Source organism: Stigmatopora argus, chromosome 22 (genome assembly GCF_051989625.1).
Source record: "Stigmatopora argus isolate UIUO_Sarg chromosome 22, RoL_Sarg_1.0, whole genome shotgun sequence".
Taxonomy (NCBI): domain Eukaryota; kingdom Metazoa; phylum Chordata; class Actinopteri; order Syngnathiformes; family Syngnathidae; genus Stigmatopora; species Stigmatopora argus.
In genome coordinates this window covers 8,929,513-8,949,946 of record NC_135408.1, presented here as the reverse complement: position 1 = coordinate 8,949,946, position 20,434 = coordinate 8,929,513, and the positions used below count along the sequence as shown (strand labels likewise).

Below are 20,434 nucleotides of genomic sequence, written 5' to 3'. Positions count from 1 at the left end.
CAGGGGTGTCCAAGCAACGGCGCACTTCATTGGCCCGGAACAAATTATGAAAATGTCACTTGAATACGTCCCGTACAAAAAACTTGAGTTCAACCTGTTGCACATTTTAGCTTCAACACTTGGGGGAGGTAGTCAGCTGAACAGTGCATCTCCATTAACTGGCCTCAAAAGGTAATATATGTATATGTATATTTATATGTATATATACATGTATATGTATATCTACATATACATGTATATATACTATATATATATACACATATATACATATATACGTATATACATATATACATATATACATACATATATACATAAATACATACATATATACATATATACATACATATATACATGTATACATATTTACATATATACATGTATACATATGGATATATACATGTATATGTAGTATATATACATGTATATGTAGTATGTATACATGTATATGTAGAATGTATACATGTATATGTAGTATATATACATGTATATGTAGTATATATACATGTATATGTATATGTAGTATGTATACATGTATATGTAGTATGTATACATGTATATGTAGTATGTATACATGTATATGTAGTATGTATACATGTATATGTAGTATGTATACATGTATATGTAGTATGTATACATGTATATGTATATGTAGTATGTATATATGTATATGTAGTATGTATACATGTATATGTAGTATGTATACATGTATATGTATATGTAGTATGTATACATGTATATGTATATGTAGTATGTATACATGTATATGTATATGTAGTATGTATACATGTATCTGTAGTATATGTACATGTATACAAATCCTCCCCGTTCAAATGTATTGGACGTCTAATAGTGACAAAAAGCATGAAAGGTAGCACAGGATTGGACGTCTATCATCATCAACGGCACTATGGAAAAAAAGAAAAAGAAAAACATGTTCAGCAAAAACCTACGTTTAAAACAATAACTTGTATGACTACAGATGGGATTTGAAACACGCCTGTAAAGTAAATAAAGGGGCGAGACAGCGAGCGTTTTATCAATTTGTTTTTATTATATCCTACGGGGGTGAAAATGATGCCAAATCTGAACAATTTCATTGGAAATTGAACGCCGGGGCCGTTATGAGCGTGAGGCTCAAAATGAAAAAAATAATGTATATATATAGTATATAGCCACTTTTTTCATCAGCCCGAGCAAAGCGCACAATCAAAAGCCTCGCTTGCAGCTCGCTCGATTGGAACAAATCTCTGGAGGCCGGAGGGAATCGCAGCCATTGTGCTTGATTATGCCGTTCGATTGGATTAAAAGAAATGCCTATCTGTGCCAAGGGCATTGATTGTACCTGAGTGCGAGGCGTCGAGGCAGAGTCGCTCCCACTTTCTGCTTCGTAGCGACCGACTGATTGACTTGTGTCTTTCATAAATCATTTCGCTCGCGCACCTAATAAGCTCATTGGGAAGAAAATAGCTATAAAATAGAAAGCAATATGTTTGGTTTTTCTGAAATAACAGCCACTGAAGTCGCCTTAGGCGGTCGTAAATCATTTTTTTTCTTGTGGATGATTTTAAAAATCATCATTTGAAGTTTTTTTGGGGGGGGTTGCCTTCAATTGCAGCCAACATGTACCTTACATAGGGTTAAGTTATATATTTATTTCTCTTTAGTTATTTGGAAAATGCTTACATTTATTTGTGCAGATTGCTATAGACTGACTGCTTTACTATTTCTACCAATACAGAGCATTTTTTTCCCTCATGTATTGATTTTGAATCATGCTTTGACCCAATTTGACATCCGTTCTTACTCACTTTCCATTTTATCAGTTAAAAATGTGTTAGCATAGCTGTTCCACCATAGATTTTGCTTTTTGCAAAATTGATCAGTGTAATTAAGCACAATACGGCGGCGCATTATTGGCGCAATGGTCAATGACTAGTAATCGCATCAACTCATGCTGACTTTATGCTTTATATCTTCATTAAAACATTCAAGCGATTGCAAGAGAGAAGCCTGGATGCTTTTCTTTCCACGAATGCAGAGGTCAGAATTACCTGAATTTATCACGTTAACTTGACAAAACGGATCATCACATTGTTGTGTCAAATTCATTGCATAATGCCATTCACAATCTTTTGAGGAATAGGCCTTTGGTCAGAATCTATTCTGTACATACGTAGTAGTGGTCCAAATAAAAGGAGAAAAGGAAGCTTCATAAATCTATCCGTCTGTCTTGGAAGCCTTCTTCCAATCAACACTCACTTGGACGAATTCTCTACTTGTCGCACTGGAATTGGACCAAAATGGCTGCTTCTAGCCAAAATGAACCACTTACTGTTCCATTCCAGGCTGAGTTCTTGAGGCTTTTCCAAGTGCGCTGTTATGATAGACTTGTCAAATGTGAATTTAGTCGTAGGAGTTCAATCCCCGGATTTTCGGTGACATAGCCTTGTTAAAACAACATGGATGACCCGCTACTTAACACAGGCCATGCATCCATTGAGGTCTTTTGGTGCCACTAAGTCAAATTGGGAAACTAATGGTCATTTTAATAGCTTTGAAGCAGGTGTTGCTGCCTAAAATTTTGGAGAGGTTATAATTTATATATACAACACGTATATTGGTCAGTTTTAGGCAAAATGAAATGACAAATAAAAATAGAAATTATGGACTCCGATAGCATGATAATGTATTTTTTTCCTCAATTCCTCTCATTGACTATGACCGACATTGATCTAGTCAACTGGGAGAACTGGCTGCGAACGCCCCACCCAGTCCAAATGCATTGGACTTTCGTTGCCGTCAATGGTAGCCGGTACTCGGTCGTTTGGTCACCGGTCTTTTGGTCGCCCGGAAGGTTAATGATAATTACCATTTAAATCGTTGCTCAAATTCCCTAAATACAAACTGCGAATTATTATTTAGTCATACTTAATGCCATATTAATTATGAGGCTAAAGAAAAGCTCCAAATTTCCCGGACTTTGATTGTTTTCTGTTGGAGAACTTGTTAAGACCCTGACTGACGTCGCTTCTTAAAGGGTTAATGCATGTACATACAAACTCTTCTACACTCACACGTCCATTCAGTGAAACTGCTCATGGCCATTGTTGGCATTTATTGATGCGTAGACCCTGTTGTTTTACCTTGTTTTGTCGCCGGTCTTTTGGTCGCCCGTTGTTTGGGTCCGGGCGACCAAAAGTCCGGCGACCAAAAGACTGGCGACCAAACGACCGCACACCATGGTAGCCAATGATTCCAAGGATTGCCTTATATTTCTAGGCACCGCTGTACATTTTTTTGCCCCACCTGGGATAAAAAGAAATCCTCAGGACACGGCAGGCCGAAACTGCAAAAAAAGAAAGGCCAATTTAGGACTGTGCGTGCACAGCACCCGATCGAACCCGAGCTGACGACTGCGAAGCGCCAATGTTTTTAGTAGGAAGCCAAACCCATTTACGCTTTCTGCCAGATGTCCTCCTCTTACGTGCTCCTACCAGGGGGATTCTGTTTTTATTACTGTGCGTATGGATTGAAGGCAACAGCGAGCTCATATGGCTATAATACTCTCTGCCAGTTGATTTCATTTAGCCTCAGTGGGACTTCACAAATCAGAGACTGCCAAATGAATCTATCAGAGTGCTATTGAGGTTTTTTTTTTTTTTTTTCATCACGTTCCTATTAGACAGAAAAATTGAGCACTTTAAAAATCTATACCAGCCCAACACATGGCCTCTAAATGCGATCTTGTGCGTGCGGATTGTGGTGGTAGTGTTAGGTTGAAGTAAAAACATTGGGAAATGTCAGAATGATTTTTCTCATACATCTTTTATAGATGTGGCCATACTGGCAGCAATTAGGCCCTGAAAGTGATTTCCATTTGACATTTCAATGACACGTAGGCTTTCTCTGCAATGGATGATGGTTAGTCCAACTTTCAAGTTTCTGTTTATGTCGGACTGAACATTTTTACATAAGTGGACTGAAATTGTAAAAGGTAGAGGCCGGTAGAGGGATTTTCAAAGGGCAACATTGGTTAAAAAATAACAGTCATTTAAATGACGTCTGTTGGTTGTTGGAATCTTTACCCGCGGCCCAAAAAATATTATCTCTGTGCACCACTTGTTGCTAAGCAGTCAACCAATATTAAAAGCGCCCCCAAGTTTTGAACTTAAGTCATTGCGACTAGCCTACAACTTAATACCCCCGAGCCTCCAACCCCATAAAACGCTCGAAAAACAAAACTTGGGACCTCCTCGAGGAAAAGCCAGACTCTCCACCAGCAGAGCTCGGCAGGAGGCGGAAATCACTTGTGGAGATGGAAGGAAATTGCCAGGCAAACGCCCAGTTAGAAAAGGCAGGTCTGTCGAAAAACCATCAGACGTTAAAAGGTAATCTCGTCTGCCAGCGGGGACACTCGGCAGCTTGTTGGCATTCCGGGTAACGCCGGGTGCCACCTCGTGCGTTCGCTTCGATAAAATGATGATTGGCAAGGAGTTATCGGCACGTGTCATGTTAGTAGAGGGCTCTTGAGAAATGGGGAAACTGGGATAATCTGGCAACCCACTTGACAGAGTGGAAACATACTGTTGGGTCCCCGCGTAGTCCACTCCAATGACCGTGCTGCTTCCTGGCGACAGATGCTTTATATGTTGCATTTTGATTGCATTCATTTTTGCATCTTCATTTTAAGGGATGTGCATTCTTAACAATGAGTCCAGAAAAACAAAGTGTGCAACTTGAATGAAATTTGTCGTATAAAGAACATTATAGCGGCTATACCATTGTATTTCATATTTCATGGTTTGAAGTCTATAAGGGCACAACTTTAATTTATTATGTACAGTATAAAGAAGTCTACACACTGTATGTACTACGAGTACCGTTGAACCTGAGTATTAGTCGCACTAGCCAATGAAAAGAGAAAAAATTATATTGCATTTTTAGAGGGGCAGTGTTTTTATTTATAAAAAACAAGAACAAACATTAAAGTAGGTAATAGTAAAATGGGGAATAATAGAGAAAATATGCACTTGTTAATGTCACATAGCAGTTTTTTATAACTATATCTTAAAAACGCAATATAAGTTGGCGGTCAGTGTGAAAAAAAGAAGAAGAAAATGCTCATATATAAGTCGCAGGCCCAGCCAAACTATAAACAACATGTGACTTATAGTCTGGAAAATACAGCATTACTAAAAAGACTTTTTCTTATTTACTGTATTAGAAGCTCGTTGGAGTGTGGTCCCTTTTTAACAGAACAAACTGTTCACACTAATCATTAACACAATAACGATAAACAATTCTTGGTGTTCAGGCACAACAACGTGTACCTGCTTTGTGTATGTTTATCACAGCACAGCCTTCTGGTTGTCCTTGATTTCCCTTTAGCCTGTTGTCTTTTTGTCGTACAGTGTTCACAATGCTTGCTTATGGGTGTTATTTGTTTTCTTCCCTCCCCTTCTCCCCCATTTCTCCTTTTTTTGCATGCATGTTTCTCCTCTTCTGCACCTCCCTCTTCCTCCTGCTCCTCCATGTCCTCTCCTTGTGTGCTCGTTCGCGCAGACACTGCGCCCAGCACTGAACCTGCAGCTCATGGTTGGTATCTCTACTTTATTATTATGATTTTTAATTTTTTTGTGGCTGATTTTAGTTCCCTCCTGCGTTTGAAGCATGTTTTATGAACTCACACTAATGATTGGACCCCTGTCTCCTCCTCAACCTGCCCCCGTTTTGTTTTTTGGGGTGATCCAAATTGTGTCGCTAATGTTTTGTCACAGTTCACAATAGTTTGAAAGTGTCTTGGCAACATGATGATGGCTATAAATGGCTATTATTTTAACGCGTGACCAGAACTTTCGTCGAAAGACGTTTGGTCCCCAGACGTTTGGTCGACCGGACCTTTGGTCGACCGGACGTTTGGCAGAACGGACGTTTGGCAGAACGGACGTTTGGTAGAACGGGTTCGCATGCAATTGATAGATTTTAACATTGGGTGAATAGGGATTTAATGACTATTATTTAACATTGAGTGAATAGGGTTAGGGTTAAACAAATGAAAGTCTCGTGACTCAAACTTCGGGACTCGCGAACCCGGCAACCAAACGTCCCGGGACCAAACGTCCGGGGACCAAATGTCTTTCGACGAAACGTCCGAGTACCATTTTAACGATTACACCATGTAAACAACAAAGTGACTTATTTTTAATCATGCAATCAAAGCCAAGCCCCATAAAGACCTGGTGTCCATATACGTAGACATAAACGGGTCATGTTGGCCCCAAAAAATATATATATATATACGTCATTGCTTTTCATGTATTTTTAATGACTAAATCAAATTGGATATTTATAAAATGTTAATGTTACACTGATGATTGGTACTTGGTCGGATCTGTGCTGACTGATGAGCCTCAGGAACTATTGTTTCCATGGCGATGCCCAGTTTGTTGTCATTTCAGGAGCCAGGGGGGTGATACTTGTTCGTGGTTGAGATTTCCAGTCTTAAATTGCTACCTGAACTGTTGCAAAACAAAAGAAAAATTTAATTTAGCAGAAAAATATAGACAGAAAGATGCAGTATAAACTGTTTATGGAGGATAATGACACTAATATTCACTTTTGTAGCCGGGTAGCCTTGAAACTTCTCAGAAAAATAAGATCCATGATTCTCGTCTTCCTTCTGGTGGAAAATAAAGGGCATGTTAAGTTAAAGATGTCAGCTCTAACTGAGCCTCATTTCCTGTCGGTTGAGGTGAGAGCATCTGGAAGCTTGGAATGGGTGGGGGTCTGCACAGCGGTCGACATGGCTGTCAGTAAGCGGGAGAAAGGAGACGGGATAATTGAACGTCGGCCGCTACGATATAACAAAACGGGAGAGAGCATGGCTTAATGGCTGGACTCGTGCGATTACATTCAGAAATTTATTCAGTAAAATACTGACAGCTCAGGCTAAAACATAGTCCTTTATAGATGGGAATTTTAAAGGTAGACTGTTTTTTTTTAAATAAAAAAATCACGTTGAAATCTTGTTACATTTGAATTGACATTCAACCAATGTGGATCGAGGTGACATCATGCTCATACCTTTTTTCCACAAACGGTATATATCTTTGATTTAACTTCAATCTAGTATGAATTTTACCGAGAGAAAAAAAAACATCCAGACTTTCCTTCACATTCGTTTCTCAGCATGCGGCACTATGTAAAGAAGTTTTTCCTTCCGTAACTTTGCCATGAACTCGCACAAAGGAGGCAAAGTTTGCGGCCCTTTAAAGAACCCTTTTAAAAAAATGATAATAATAAAAATAAATGTGAGCGCCATGTGATGCATCTTTGTCACTTTGTGCAAGTTTTTGCATGGCAGCCTCCGTCGGAGGGCTCGCATTCCCCCCTTTTCAGATACGTAGACGTAGCTTTTTTTATCCCGTCCCCCCACATTAATGACTTTGGATGACAGCTGACAAAGCGGCTGAATTTCCCTTCTTTTTGATAAGGCTATTATCAAGTGTTAAAAGAAATGAACCAATCAAGCTATATTGAAAAGAACATTTCGATTGACAAAGTTTAATTACAGCTGTTATTTAAAACCTTTTTTCAGAATTCCTCCATGACTGAAATTGCACGAACACCCCAGCCCGGAAAAAAAAAATCCCATTTATTATGACACTCGCTTTTTTTAAGCGCTGCATAATTTTTTTTCCTCCACTTTTTATCATTTTAGCGAGCAGATGTTCACGGGTTTCTCGCTGCTGTCAATCACACCCATCTGTCGCCCCGCTTCTGTTACCTGCAGTAAATGAGACACCTGCGGGCGATCCCGCCAACTGTTAGCGCACCAACAACAGTCTTTAAAAAAAAAGTTGCCAAAAAATGTCCTGATATGCCATTATTCACGGAAGCATGCTGTCACGCACGAAAGAAAAAAAGTTCAAATCAAAATTTGATAGAATTCAGGGTTCTCAACTGTGACACCTTCAGCACATTTGTCACGTTTTTCAAGTCATTTTCATGGCTCGCCCCACCCCTTTGCCTTTCTCATGCCCCCAAAAATATAATTTTCTTCATCTTAATGAATATAATAAACGATGACACATACTAGACACCAGTGGCGGGCCGTCAGGGCCTTCAAGGCCTTCTCTGCTGGCCTAAGAAATATCTGAATCATATATTATATTTTGTCCATCAATACTTATTAAATAATTCCAAATTGTCTGTTAGCTTCCTTTCCCCCTGGTTGCACTGCTTCCAGATGTGTGTTTTCATATTGAAGCATTTAACCAATCACATTTCAGCCATTATTTGTTGCCAGGGTCAGAAATCTGCCTCAAAGCCTTCACAATCAGTTCTGCGGGCTCTGCCGCTTTAAACAAGCATCGATAAGACTGTTGCTTTAACCAATCAGATTTCAAGTTGGCAACACCACAATGTATTGTCGCGGGCGTAGGGATACGTCATTGCCTTGTTGCAGGCGGAGGGATACGTCATCGCTTTCACCAACTATGAGGCTAGTCATTAGCCAGAGCTAATGTTTCACATATTTTAATGGTATTGAGTTCCATGGATGTGAGAAGCTACTTTGGCTGAATGCATTCTTTTTGAAGGGAACTACACAGTCACCTCTAGAGCCAGCCTTTCTTGATGTGTTGGAATTTTTTGGTACAAAAGCTTGTAGTGAAAAAGGTGCTTTGTGTTGGAAGAATTTGAAAACTAAGGAGGCATCTGCATATTTAACAGTATTGTCCCAGTTCAGGCGTTTGTGTTTTTTTTTAATATCTGACAGTGGTGGTGCATTTCTGGCTTTCTGTGCAATACTTTCAGAGCTCGTTTATAAATGGTTTCAATTGGTTTTAGTGTTGTTTTGCCGATCGATGACCAACTTGTTAGGCAGTAAGTCATGTGTGATATGATCATTGTGTTAAAATATAGTTTTGCTGACAGTATTCTTTAATTGAACGTAAAATGCCCACTGAGTGACGGCACCTGTCGCCCGTGCCTATTTTTTAGTACAAAACGAGTAAAAGAGAAAAAAATCCTCTTTTTACGAATCGTATCTGTGTCAATATAGGCCTGTCCTTTTTTTAAACATGGCCCACTTTTCCGTTCAATAACTACCTCAGCGACGCAGTGATTAAATATACTATCTGACAACGTATTGCACGAACGCAATCGTGTTGTTATGCGTCAATAATCAAGCCATGCCTCTTTGGCCCCGTAGGCACTGACGCATTGAGACGCTAATAATAGACCTCCTCCCTTAATTCTGCCTTGTTTACACCGACTTCCCAAAAGTCTAATTTCTGAGGCATTACGCGCCTCTTTCCTCTCAGGTGGCGCGTAATGCTCCAGTAGGCCTTATTACCGCGGAAATTACTTGGAGCCGCTGTCCTGTGCGCGAATAAAGGAGCTCATTTATCATCGGATCTGCGTCCCGGTTGCCATTCGGCCGCGGAAGGAGGGACGGCGGGTGGAGGAAGCGCGTGAATGCGTTCGGCGCTTGGCGCCGGCTGCCAGATGTTTTCCTTCCTTGTTATTGGTGACGTAGAAAAATTCAGCTTCAAAACAAGGGGACATCGGAAGACCGAGACAGGAGAAGCTGATTTTGAAAGACAATGCTTCAACTCATTGGTTGCCATTGACGGATGCCAGGATCGCTCGATGCCCAAGAAAAACGTTGACGGAGCCTTAAAGTGCCAGCGTAATGCGCTAGCTTTCCCGAAATGAAACCGCTCAGCTCACTTCAACCCCCATTAGTTCCAACGGTAGCAAAACTCTGCATTCCATTTTCTCACCAGCTATTTTGGCGACTCGGGAACGGAGGCCCAAAAGGCGAGGTTACCTTTTAGCGTGGGTTGATAATCATCGGCGAAGAAAGCCATGGAAAACGCCATTAACAGGACTGATGTGCGGCATCGCAACGCGCCGCAAACTCATTTGGCCTCGGGAGCCTCAATGCCTCGGAATAAGTCACTCCCGAGACCACTAAAAGCCATTATTAGAAGGTGTTTATCCAGCTCGCCATGGCCTAGATACAGCGCAATATCCAGAGAACGCTTATAGCCTATAATTATATTACATTTTGGATGAAGACCGGCCCTGATTAGATAAATGATGAATGACACCATTAGGGAAAAGATACACGTTTTCTCGAGAGTTAATGGACCGTCGGTTTATTCCTGGAATGACTTTGAATGTTTGCTTTGCTCGTCATCGCCGAAGATGGCGGAAACGCGGATGTTTATGTTATGGGTATCCAGTGTTTATGCATAATTGCTGCATAATGTTAATCAATAAATTCCAGGTGTCTCCAGCGCATGGTGGTGAAATGACTTTTTTTGGGATCTGAACAAAACTCACCTAGTTTTGGAGCCTATTTTTTTTGGGCATACGTACTTTAAACACAGACATTTTGTCTGACTACTTTTGGCCATTTAGAAAAAACCTAACATTTGATATTATTGATTAATATTGTATTCTTATTCCAACTGATATTGGGTCACTTCCTTATTTTATTTAATCATAACAATTTATTTTGAAAAAAATATCTTAAAAAACTATTTATTGCCACTCCCAATTGAAATTTCCCCAGTCTTGTAAATCGGAAATACAGTAGTAACATTTTACTTGCCATAGACAAGACGTCCAATGTTGCGACTATTTGTATTCTGCTGTAAATTTAAATGAGTTTGTCACGTCTAATCCATGTCAGCTGGGAAGGCTGGCAGCAAATGTCATGTCAAGCACCGCCAACGGCAACCATTAAGTGGCGAAATGGGATCGATCGGGGCATAAAAAGTCTCCGAGATCATGACTGGAGTCAGAATGTTATCCAATCTCCATCCTCCTCCCTCGCCAATGTTTTAATACCATTGTCTTTTTTTCATAATTAAAGCACTTTCTGACGACGTGAGAGTCGCATGGCGCGATACCTGTCAAGGAGAAGCTCGAGGTGACATTTTCAAATAGGTTCAATGAAAAGGTTGCTTGAGACTTTAATTACATTTACTCTTTAGGCGAGAGCTTGGCGGGCGAACGCGAGTGGATCTTGACAAGCCAACGTGCTCTTATGACACCCCGCCTACTCGCCGCTGATTGCCCCTCTATCTGGCGACGGCGGCGCTGGCGCACCAGCCAAAACGCCGCTGCTTAATTAACAGATTAGCAGATCCAATTAGGAGATCTCCTGTGTCTCAAATCAAGGCCCCTGTCAACGCGTCCCATGAAAAATGAAACGCTCTGGCTCTGAATAGGGAACGAACCCGTTTGGCATTTTTTTGGAGACGGCAAAAATGTCAAAGTCCAGCAAAACTTGGATTTACAGATAGCTATTACACTTACGTATGCCGGTTTTCCATCAAAACCTCTAAATTGTAAGTCAATTGAGTGGATGTTAACTGAGCAGATCTTAGAATTTGGATTGAGCAGAAACAAGTGAATTAATATGATATATATACTCATTTAAAGGTATTAAGAGGAAGTCAATGGCTAAATTAGGACAACTTATAAATCATGTTCTGTTTTGAGTTCTCCGAAATGTAGTTTTCTCCCGAAACTTGATAGTTCAAGTTAGCTTAACTTATTTTATCAAGTTAACACCACTTGATCTAAGATACAATAGATCACCGTTAAAATATGTTACTGATGAAAAATAGGAGTTAAAAATCTGTTTACTTCAAATGTTGAAACAAAGTATGCCTTCCGATAGCTGCAATAGTGTAAGTTTTCTTCTTCTAAGGTCGTCTTACACACTTTTCAAGGATGATATCTAATTTTTATATATTTTTAAGCCGTTTGGAATTACAGGGCTCCACCAAACAGCTGCTTCTTAACCCATTACCTACCATTGACAACAATACATTTCCAATTAATTTAAACTCGGCTGACTGGCTAAGAATGTTCATGTTTAATCGCCATTGACGTCGCTAGAAGTCCATTCAATGGCAAGCAGTGCCTATACAGAGTTAAAGGCAATTGGTACTCCTACATTGGCCTATCCAAATACAATACAACAATCTGTCTATAAAACTCGAAGGCGAGGTTGCACCTTTTTGTTTTTTCGTTTTTATACACCTACTGTATGCTGTCTGAATGGCACTGTGGGGAAATCGAGTCAAATTTTCTTCCGGCTCTGCACCTTCAATTGTGGTTAATGGAAACTGTTTAGAATGATAGCCTCCTGTCATTCCGCCCCAGAAAAATAAACAAACAAGGAGAGACATCCTAGGAACAGCAGTAACTAGTACATTTCCCAATACGCCCTCGCCAGTCCAGAATGGCGGAATATGTACTATCTTCTAGCGGGTGACAGTAATTGCACATAAGTGATGCTCACTGATATGAAATGCAAATTGTGTTATATGCTTTCGGGAGGGGGAGCGCTTTCAGGAAATGACAGCAGATGTTTTCCAGCTGCCGGCCAGATAGTTATTAAACAGAGCTCTTTAAATATGACATTCAGACAAACTTTATTTTTACAGCCTTGAAATAATCGGACAATCTAGCATCAAATAACACGTAAATGTGCCGCCATATGTTCGAAACTGTAGCAAGGCTAGTCAATATTTGCTAGCATTTAGAATTCTTTACAGAATGTAAATATTAATGAAGAAATGTACACTTTTTAATGCCAATGACGATACGAGACTCCAATTTTGCTTTTCTGTGCTTCTGCCATTTGAACTGGAAATAAACATCACTGCCGACCTTCCCAGTGCAAATAGATTGCACATCTATTCCCGTCAAGGTTCTTTTATATTGTTGGGCAACATTGAATTGCAAATTTCTGAATTTGGTGCTCTCACGTGATATTACAATTGAAATATTGTAATTTCACTTGAGATATTACTGTTAGAAAGTAAAAATCCAAGAACCGGCAAGCTATCTTAAGCACTTTTTGAAGCAGGGCAGAGTGTAAACGCTGACTTTTATGTGTTAGCATAAACCATTTATTACCTATACTAAAACATCGAGTCTTACAAAAAAGACTTAGAATTTGAACAAAGAAAGGAAAATACAATTCATGCCTGGCTTACACTAAACCTTTGGGCGAAGAAACCCCGATATAGGAACATATTTAACTTAAGTTGCAGGGACGAGACCCAAGGTAATAAACGAAGCAGTCGACCTCGGAGAAAGTGCAATAGTGGTCTTTCTTACATCTTTATGTTTCCTTAATCACAGCGCGAGTATGTGCTCCTCCTACGGGACCAGGGGCCACATTACCATCGTAATGGGAAACAATGTTAACGTGGAGATGTCACAGGCAGCCCGAAAGCAATTGGATGTCAGACGGATTTCTGCTCACTTTAATTGAAGCTGCTGCCCTGCAATAAAAGCCAAATCCGCAGTCTAAATAACCCCTTTGGATTAATCAGGGGAACAATTTTCTCGAGGGTGCCTGGCACTTCTCCTTCATTGTGGCTCCATCTTGGCTGATTGTTGGCCATCATTTTACTCTCCACCGTGGCTGCATTCATCAGTAAAATATTGCCTTATCCTTGTACTTCCTGGATCCCGCTCAACAAATCCCTCGGCGCGAGTATGGGGGAGAGTGAGGGGGGCGATTTTGCAAACTACTACAGCTAAATGGATGATGGGCCACTCCACGTGAACTGGTTGCTAAGATGCGTGATGTGCTTTTCTTTTTTGCTCGCTCTTTAATTTGACTGCAAAGTAATACTTTTAGTTAAAAAAAAATGTCAAAGCCAAGGAAATGGTGCTTATGTGAAACTGTTTCCTAATAGATTTGTTGTTTTTTTGAAATGTGGTCTGAGATTGACTGTGATTTCCATTAGTTTACCATGGTACCGTTATCACAAGCAATTTTTATAGTGAACTAAATACTGATTTTTAATTTTTTTTTATTTATTTTGCATGAATTGGGGAGCATTTTGAGTAGAATTTGGATGACCACTAATGCCAAAGTTCATAAATAAAATAACATTAGTAACCAATAACTTTTTTAAATCCTTTTTTTTAATATATTAAAATGATTAATCGTTTTATATAGAGAATATTTGCTGTTTTATTTCTTGGAATTCAAACTATTTTTAAAAATAAAATAGGAGAATATTCACATTTTTAGGGCTTCCATTGACGGTGCCAAAATGGACGTTTGGCCCTGTCAATGGCAGCCAACCTCTTCAAAGAGTGCCTCTAAAGGGGCTTAATCGAGAGGCTAAGTACTCGGGTTGTTTGGTTTTGGTGGACGCTGGCAAAGATGGATGATTAGCTGCGATAAAGATTAGATTACAAGTAATTATCAGATAAACCCATTTGTCTCTCCACCCAAGCTACTTCACGCTGAGAATAAGCGACTGGCTTTTCTGTGTCGAAACGCGGAAAATGTCGTTTCTATTCAGGAGGGCATGATTTTCCTCTGACTGCAATGGATAGAGTAAATGGCCAAATGGAACAGTAAAGATAGGTTTGATGTTCAACGTACACAATGTCCCTACCCCAATGGAATTTGCCTTTTAAAATGTCATCCATGGTCTTCTTGTAGACTCTCGAGCCGGCGAGGGAGCTCCCAGAACGGTGGACCACGCTGTGATCGGGGGAGTCGTAGCTGTGGTGGTCTTCGCCATGCTCTGTCTACTCATCGTCTTGGGACGTTACTTTGCGAGGCACAAAGGTAACAAACAGAAATACGTAGCGTAAAGTACAACAGATTGGGGCACTTACAGAACAGATGAAACTTGTATCCAACGGATTCTTCTGGTTCAAATCATTGCCCTGCATTGCTTTCCAGAAAGAACATTACTCCATGTTTACTTTATGTTAGGAATACGAGAGATTCCCAGGAAGGGATCTGTGGACTACGAAAACTTTTGAGAAATCCTTGTTACCCGATTCTAGCACCTGGTTATATCTAGGTCACAAAGATGTATGGCTGGTGGGAAGACAGTACCATCGAGGGGTCCCTAATGGCTTCCAAGGGCGCAAGGTCAGATGTTCACGACAATGAAAAAAGAGCGGTAGAAAGTGTAAAGTCTATCTTCCCCTATTACCAACCCCTTCAACAGTTATGGTCAAAGCGTGGAATCAGCAACTTTAAGTGGGATCGTTCCTCATTTGGACGATCGTCGGAAAGACTTTATCCACGGCACTCGTAAACGAACAAACAAATTTAAATTAACTTGGTTAAATATATACAGACACACTCAAACATACGTTTATTGTAACTACACAAAACTGAATTCTAGTTTTGTCTTAATCTTTTGTTACCTTCGTTTTCCGGGTTAGCGGTTTGCCACGCCTCCACCCTCACGTTCGCTATCGATGGACTGTTTGCTGTTGTATTGCCTTCAAAATATTCAGAAAATGATGCACACAAATGTCCTCACAATAGGATAACGCACGACCACTTGCCAACATGAAATAGTCTGTAAAGAACGATCGCGGGACCTTCTTTCCTTAGAAAGAATAACAGGAAATGCAATAGCTGACCTTACCCACGTATTGATTGTGGGTAATGAAGTTTTATTCTGAGAAAGGGTGCCATTGCCTATGGGTGTTGTGTGCACGAGTATACTTCATTACCCAGAAAGCCCTCTTTTTGCCCGCGCATGCGCGTTGTGTGTTTCCTGGTCGAAACTCGTCTGAATAAATCCTTCAGTCCTCGTAGATATAGTAGTTATACACGAAAGAGATGCGGCAAAAAAAGACAGTGCGCTACAATGATAAACAGCCTCTCATGTCATGGCCACCTGGCTTGGTCGCATCTCGAAATTTTAATCGTATCGCGAGGGAATTATTCGATCGAAATTTTCGTCGTACCACGAGCATGTTGTATCACGAGGTACCACTGTATTTCGTACGGAGAGACGTTTGTAAGTAGAGGTATGTTGGTTCCCTGTGCGATCACGGTGCAACGCTAGAAATGTAAACAATCCTCTTATTGGTGGTTTCTTGGTTTTTCAGGTACTTACTTCACGCACGAAGCCAAAGGGGCAGACGACGCGGCGGACGCCGACACCGCCATCATCAACGCCGAGGGCGGCCACACCAACTCCGACGAAAAGAAGGAGTACTACATCTAATCAAAGCAGGACCCCGACACCTTTCGTGTCCTCTTTGGGACACCGCCGTTTCTGGGGGGGACTCGGGGAGGGGGGGAATGGGATCTTTGGGAATGGTTCTGAGATGGATCACGATCACCTTTAGCGGGTTTTAGATGGGTGTGCAAAGAAAAGCCGTTTGTCTAGTTTAGTCGGCAGATGTGGGGTGGAATGTTTTCTGTGCTTGACAAAAAAAAGAATAATCAAAAAGAAAAATGATTTTTTTTTTGGACACAGACTTAGAGGGATGAGCGGGGGGGGTTGGGGTACCAGAAAATCACTGTAGACAGCTTCACCGTTCAGCACCTACCTATCTACACCACTTTTTTTGTTGTTCTTGTTGTTGTCAAGTCCTGACCGTTTGCAGAAAATTCTGTGCCTTGTTCCGATTTTTTTGGTTGTGTTCTCAACCTCCCCCCCTCCACCCCCCAAAAAATGACAAAGCCGCCCCCTCCCGCTAACCACTTTCTCCTTAATGTGTCTACACACAACAATCCAGTCTACTGTGATATAGCGCCAACCCAATACATTCCCTCCGTGGTGGAAAAAAATGCATGGAATGCTTTTCCATATCATTGTACATAATAATGAGGAATAATTACGGACTGTAGATAAGCCCCCCCTTTCCTCCAAGCCTGCTCATTCTCACTATTGCCATTAGAGTATAATCCCCCCCAAAAAGCAGGCAAAACAATCAAAAATGATCTTTTTTTGTCAGAAATTCCGGATCTTTCTTTCTCACATGATTGTTCATGAGTGTCAGCTGTCGTTTTTTTTTTTTTTGCTGGCTCTCGTTAGTGTCATCAACTTTTGTTTGTGTATTCAAACGGCATGTCTTCGTCCGTCAAGCATGTGAGTATTTTCCTGCCTTTACGTCGCCTTTTACGTTCGGATTGCGTCTTTGTTTGTCCCCATTAAGTTTGTTTCTTGGTTTAGTTATCCCACTTTTAAGTTTGTTAGTGTTTTTTTATTAAGCCTTACGTTTGTGCAACCTTTCCGTTGACGACTTCCTGCTTTTGGGTCAACTTTGCTTTCATAGGCATTCATAACATTTTTTATTTGAGGATTTTGGTAGTTTTAGCTATATTTTTACCATTTCATTTTCTCATGGTAGTTGTTTCTTGAGTAGTACTACTTCTCACATACTGGTGTTTTCCTCTAATGCTTTGTGTTCAATTTAAGTTCAGGCATTAAGGGCTACATACCATTTAGACACCGTCGTTTGTTTGTCGATGTTTGTGTTTACACAGGAAGCAGCATGCCTAACGAGTCTCGGATAAATCGCTACATTAGTGTATATGGTTTGCGTTTGAAAAATTCGTCACTATTGAATGTTATTTCATGACGCCACGTGATCGATCACGTGTCTCCCTTATTTTATTTGAAAAATATATTGGTACTAAAATGTCAGGACTAGAAAGCGACTAAAATTGTAAATATTGTCGATTCGGCTTTAATAGGTCAGTTTTAGCAAACCAAAAAAAATTGAAACGATAGTCAAGTGAACTTAACTAATTTGATTGCATCCATTTACTTAAATCCAAACATACAAATCTGTGTCATTTGTGTACCAAACTTTTCATCTGTACCCAGCATTTAATATTTCTAACAAATTGATTTTTTTTAGTTTTATTCCAATCTAAATGTCAGTACTTCTTCGAAACGTCCACGATTCGTCAAATTTGAAATTCAATTTAATCTGTTCGTTTGACCGACGTAGAATTCAAGTAAACACACCCCGAAAAAATAAAACGCAACGCAAACCGTCTTTTTGGAATGTGTACTTAATACTTTATCGCTGTGTGTCTACATCTAATATTTTCCTGGCATGTTTGTGGATGTAAAAATTGCCACGCATCTTCATTATGTACCATAGCTTTAATGTTACCACCATGCACAGAACAAAAGGAAGATTTCATTTATGTCTCACCTTGGGCACTTTTCCTCCTTTGGGTTTTAGTCATTATAAATTGGGGGAACTGTAGATAAGAGACAATTTAACACTTCCTTACAATTTTTTCAAATTGACCCCGGGCCGGTTTTGCCACTGTATGTCGATGACACTGTTACGCGTTTGTTTTGTGGTCTGATAGGGAAGGGGAAAGGGTTTCAATTTGAACTTTGATGTTTTATGGTCTATTATTATTATTAGCGGTTCTTAATGTTGCTTTTTTGTGAATCACAGAGCAGCGGGTTTGCCTTTTTTAAAGCAGACTTCAATAGATGTCCTCCTCAATAATTGACAAATGATCGTAGGCAGTTTTCATCGACACTTGTTGGGTTTTATATTGTTTGCACAGAATCAACTTGTTTGGATGTTTTTTCCTTCGATATTGTAAGCACTCTTTTTTTTCTACCTTTCATTTATTTGGATGTTATTCCACTTTCAATCTCTTGAAGGCAGACTGGAAATAATGCACAGACATCTTGTAAGAGTGAAAACGGGAAGATTTTAAACGTTTTTTTTGTAAGCCCATTGAATGTTCTGACCAATCCTGTGGCTCTTTTCATCCTTACGTTGTGAATATTTAAATGGGTTTGTCACTAGGAGATGTTCAATCGATTTCTGAACACGGCAGCCATTGATTTTGCCTGCTAGTATCGATAAGTCAAATCAATTTGGGAATGAATTGACAAAAATGTATTGAATCCTATATTCATGGAACCTTTACTTCTTCGTGACTAGTGCTGTAAGATATGATGTTATGTAATGGCCAAAGGATTTGACAATTTCTGTTAACAATTTATATATGTATCGTCATTATCTCCACAAACAGAGCTGTTCCTGAAGTAAACTTTTGGCCAGCAGATGACACCTGATTTTTGCTGCCTTGCTACATAGATGGGATTCCAACCATCCTCACTAGTTAGCCAATTGGCTACCCCTGCCAAGCATACGTGAGTAATTCATGTCAAACAATTGAAAATACCAACGTGTTATTCACACAAAAATAATCAACACAATTCCTCTCAATATTATGTAAGTGAATTTATTCTCAATTATATAATGCTAACGTAATATACAACAGTCTTAAAAATCCAAACCACTAGGCACAATTATTAGTAGATAATTTGATATAATTACATTTGAGCAAAGTCTACACTGGATAGTTTTAGGTTGCAGTACTACTTGATGTGTTTAATGTTTGTGGCACGTCACTTTGATGTCAATTTAACATTAATGTGAGTGTGAGGAAAGGTGTCATAATTGTTGTATCATTTTTCAGCAAGGTTTAAAATTGTATTATATCGTGGTAGATCGATATTGTGATATAAAACTGCACATGTTGTGATAGGTTTTTTCCATATCGTACAGCACTAGTCAAAACATTAGCAATTGTTATTTCGAACATTAAATTATGAGTCATGACATTTTTAAATGTTGATGATATTCTTTCAGACATCAGCAAATAGGGAAATTACAAATTGCGCGTTTTTTTTATAGCGGAACGAGTCAATTGTTTGAGAAAATAGTTTGAAATTCAAGGGTTTGCTTATTGCTCAATAACCCGATCAACACAATTTTTCTACTTTGTCCCTTCCAATTTTTAATTCCATGTTTTTAAAGAACCCCCTCATGTTCTTAAAACTTCAAGACATGTTCAAAATGGAAATTGACAGCCAATTGGTTAGCTTTTTAAGCATCTGTGTTGTACATGCTTTCTGTATTTTTCTTAATATTTGGTGCACTGTAAAAAGTCGTGCGAGTACTGCTTTGCGTTGACATCAAGTGTACCGGGATCCGAGAAGTTGTCGTATTAGCTGTCCACCTCGAACACACCGCCGCCTTTGGAATCCCCCCCCCACAAAAAAATTGTGTTTGGATTCTTGTCACCGCTCATTTTTTAGTTTTAGTTTTCATCATGGGATTCTTTTTGATTTTTCTGCTGTTCCTGGGAATTGTTGGTGTGTATTCACGGAGGAGAGGAGATCCACATTCCCATACACATTTTGTATTGGTTCATAAATAGACATTTTTACAAAAAAAATCAACAAGAGTTCTTGTCTTAATAAAAAAGAAATATCAATGTCCAAAATAATCTGTGTTGTTATTTTTCATCATCATTATTGGATTGATTACTTTTTTTTTTTACATAGGAAATGGACAAAAAGCACCATCAATGGCAGATATTGAATTTTGGGAACTTTTCATAACACTGAATTCCAAACCAAATCTTCCCAAAAAGACACACCAATGATCTCAATTACCGGAATTGATTTTAAGAACCGCCCCCTCAACCCCAAACACCCCCCCCCCCCCAAAGGTATTCCTTCATTCCTATTTAATAATCACCATATTTTACAGCCTATTTTTAGTATTCCGCTGATGAAGGCAGATATTATCATTTTAATTACATTTTCACCTCGGGCTCTCCTCA

The 20,434-nt window shown here is 39.6% G+C and overlaps 1 protein-coding gene across 6 annotated transcripts in view; it reads left to right on the top strand.

Annotated features, from left to right (window-relative positions):
• Positions 1-20,095, top strand: part of cadm1a (cell adhesion molecule 1a) — a 196,657-nt gene extending 176,562 nt beyond the window's left edge. For 4 of the 6 annotated variants that reach the window (XM_077592227.1, XM_077592228.1, XM_077592222.1 and 1 more), the window contains 3 exons: positions 5,563-5,595; positions 14,501-14,629; positions 15,919-20,095. In XM_077592227.1, the coding sequence (XP_077448353.1) occupies positions 5,563-5,595; positions 14,501-14,629; positions 15,919-16,037 (281 nt within the window). In that variant the 3' untranslated portion in view covers positions 16,038-20,095. The remainder of the gene's footprint in view (positions 1-5,562; positions 5,596-14,500; positions 14,630-15,918) is intronic. The other 2 variants (XM_077592223.1, XM_077592226.1) reach the window with 1 other exon arrangement.
• Positions 20,096-20,434: the final 339 nt, after the last annotated feature.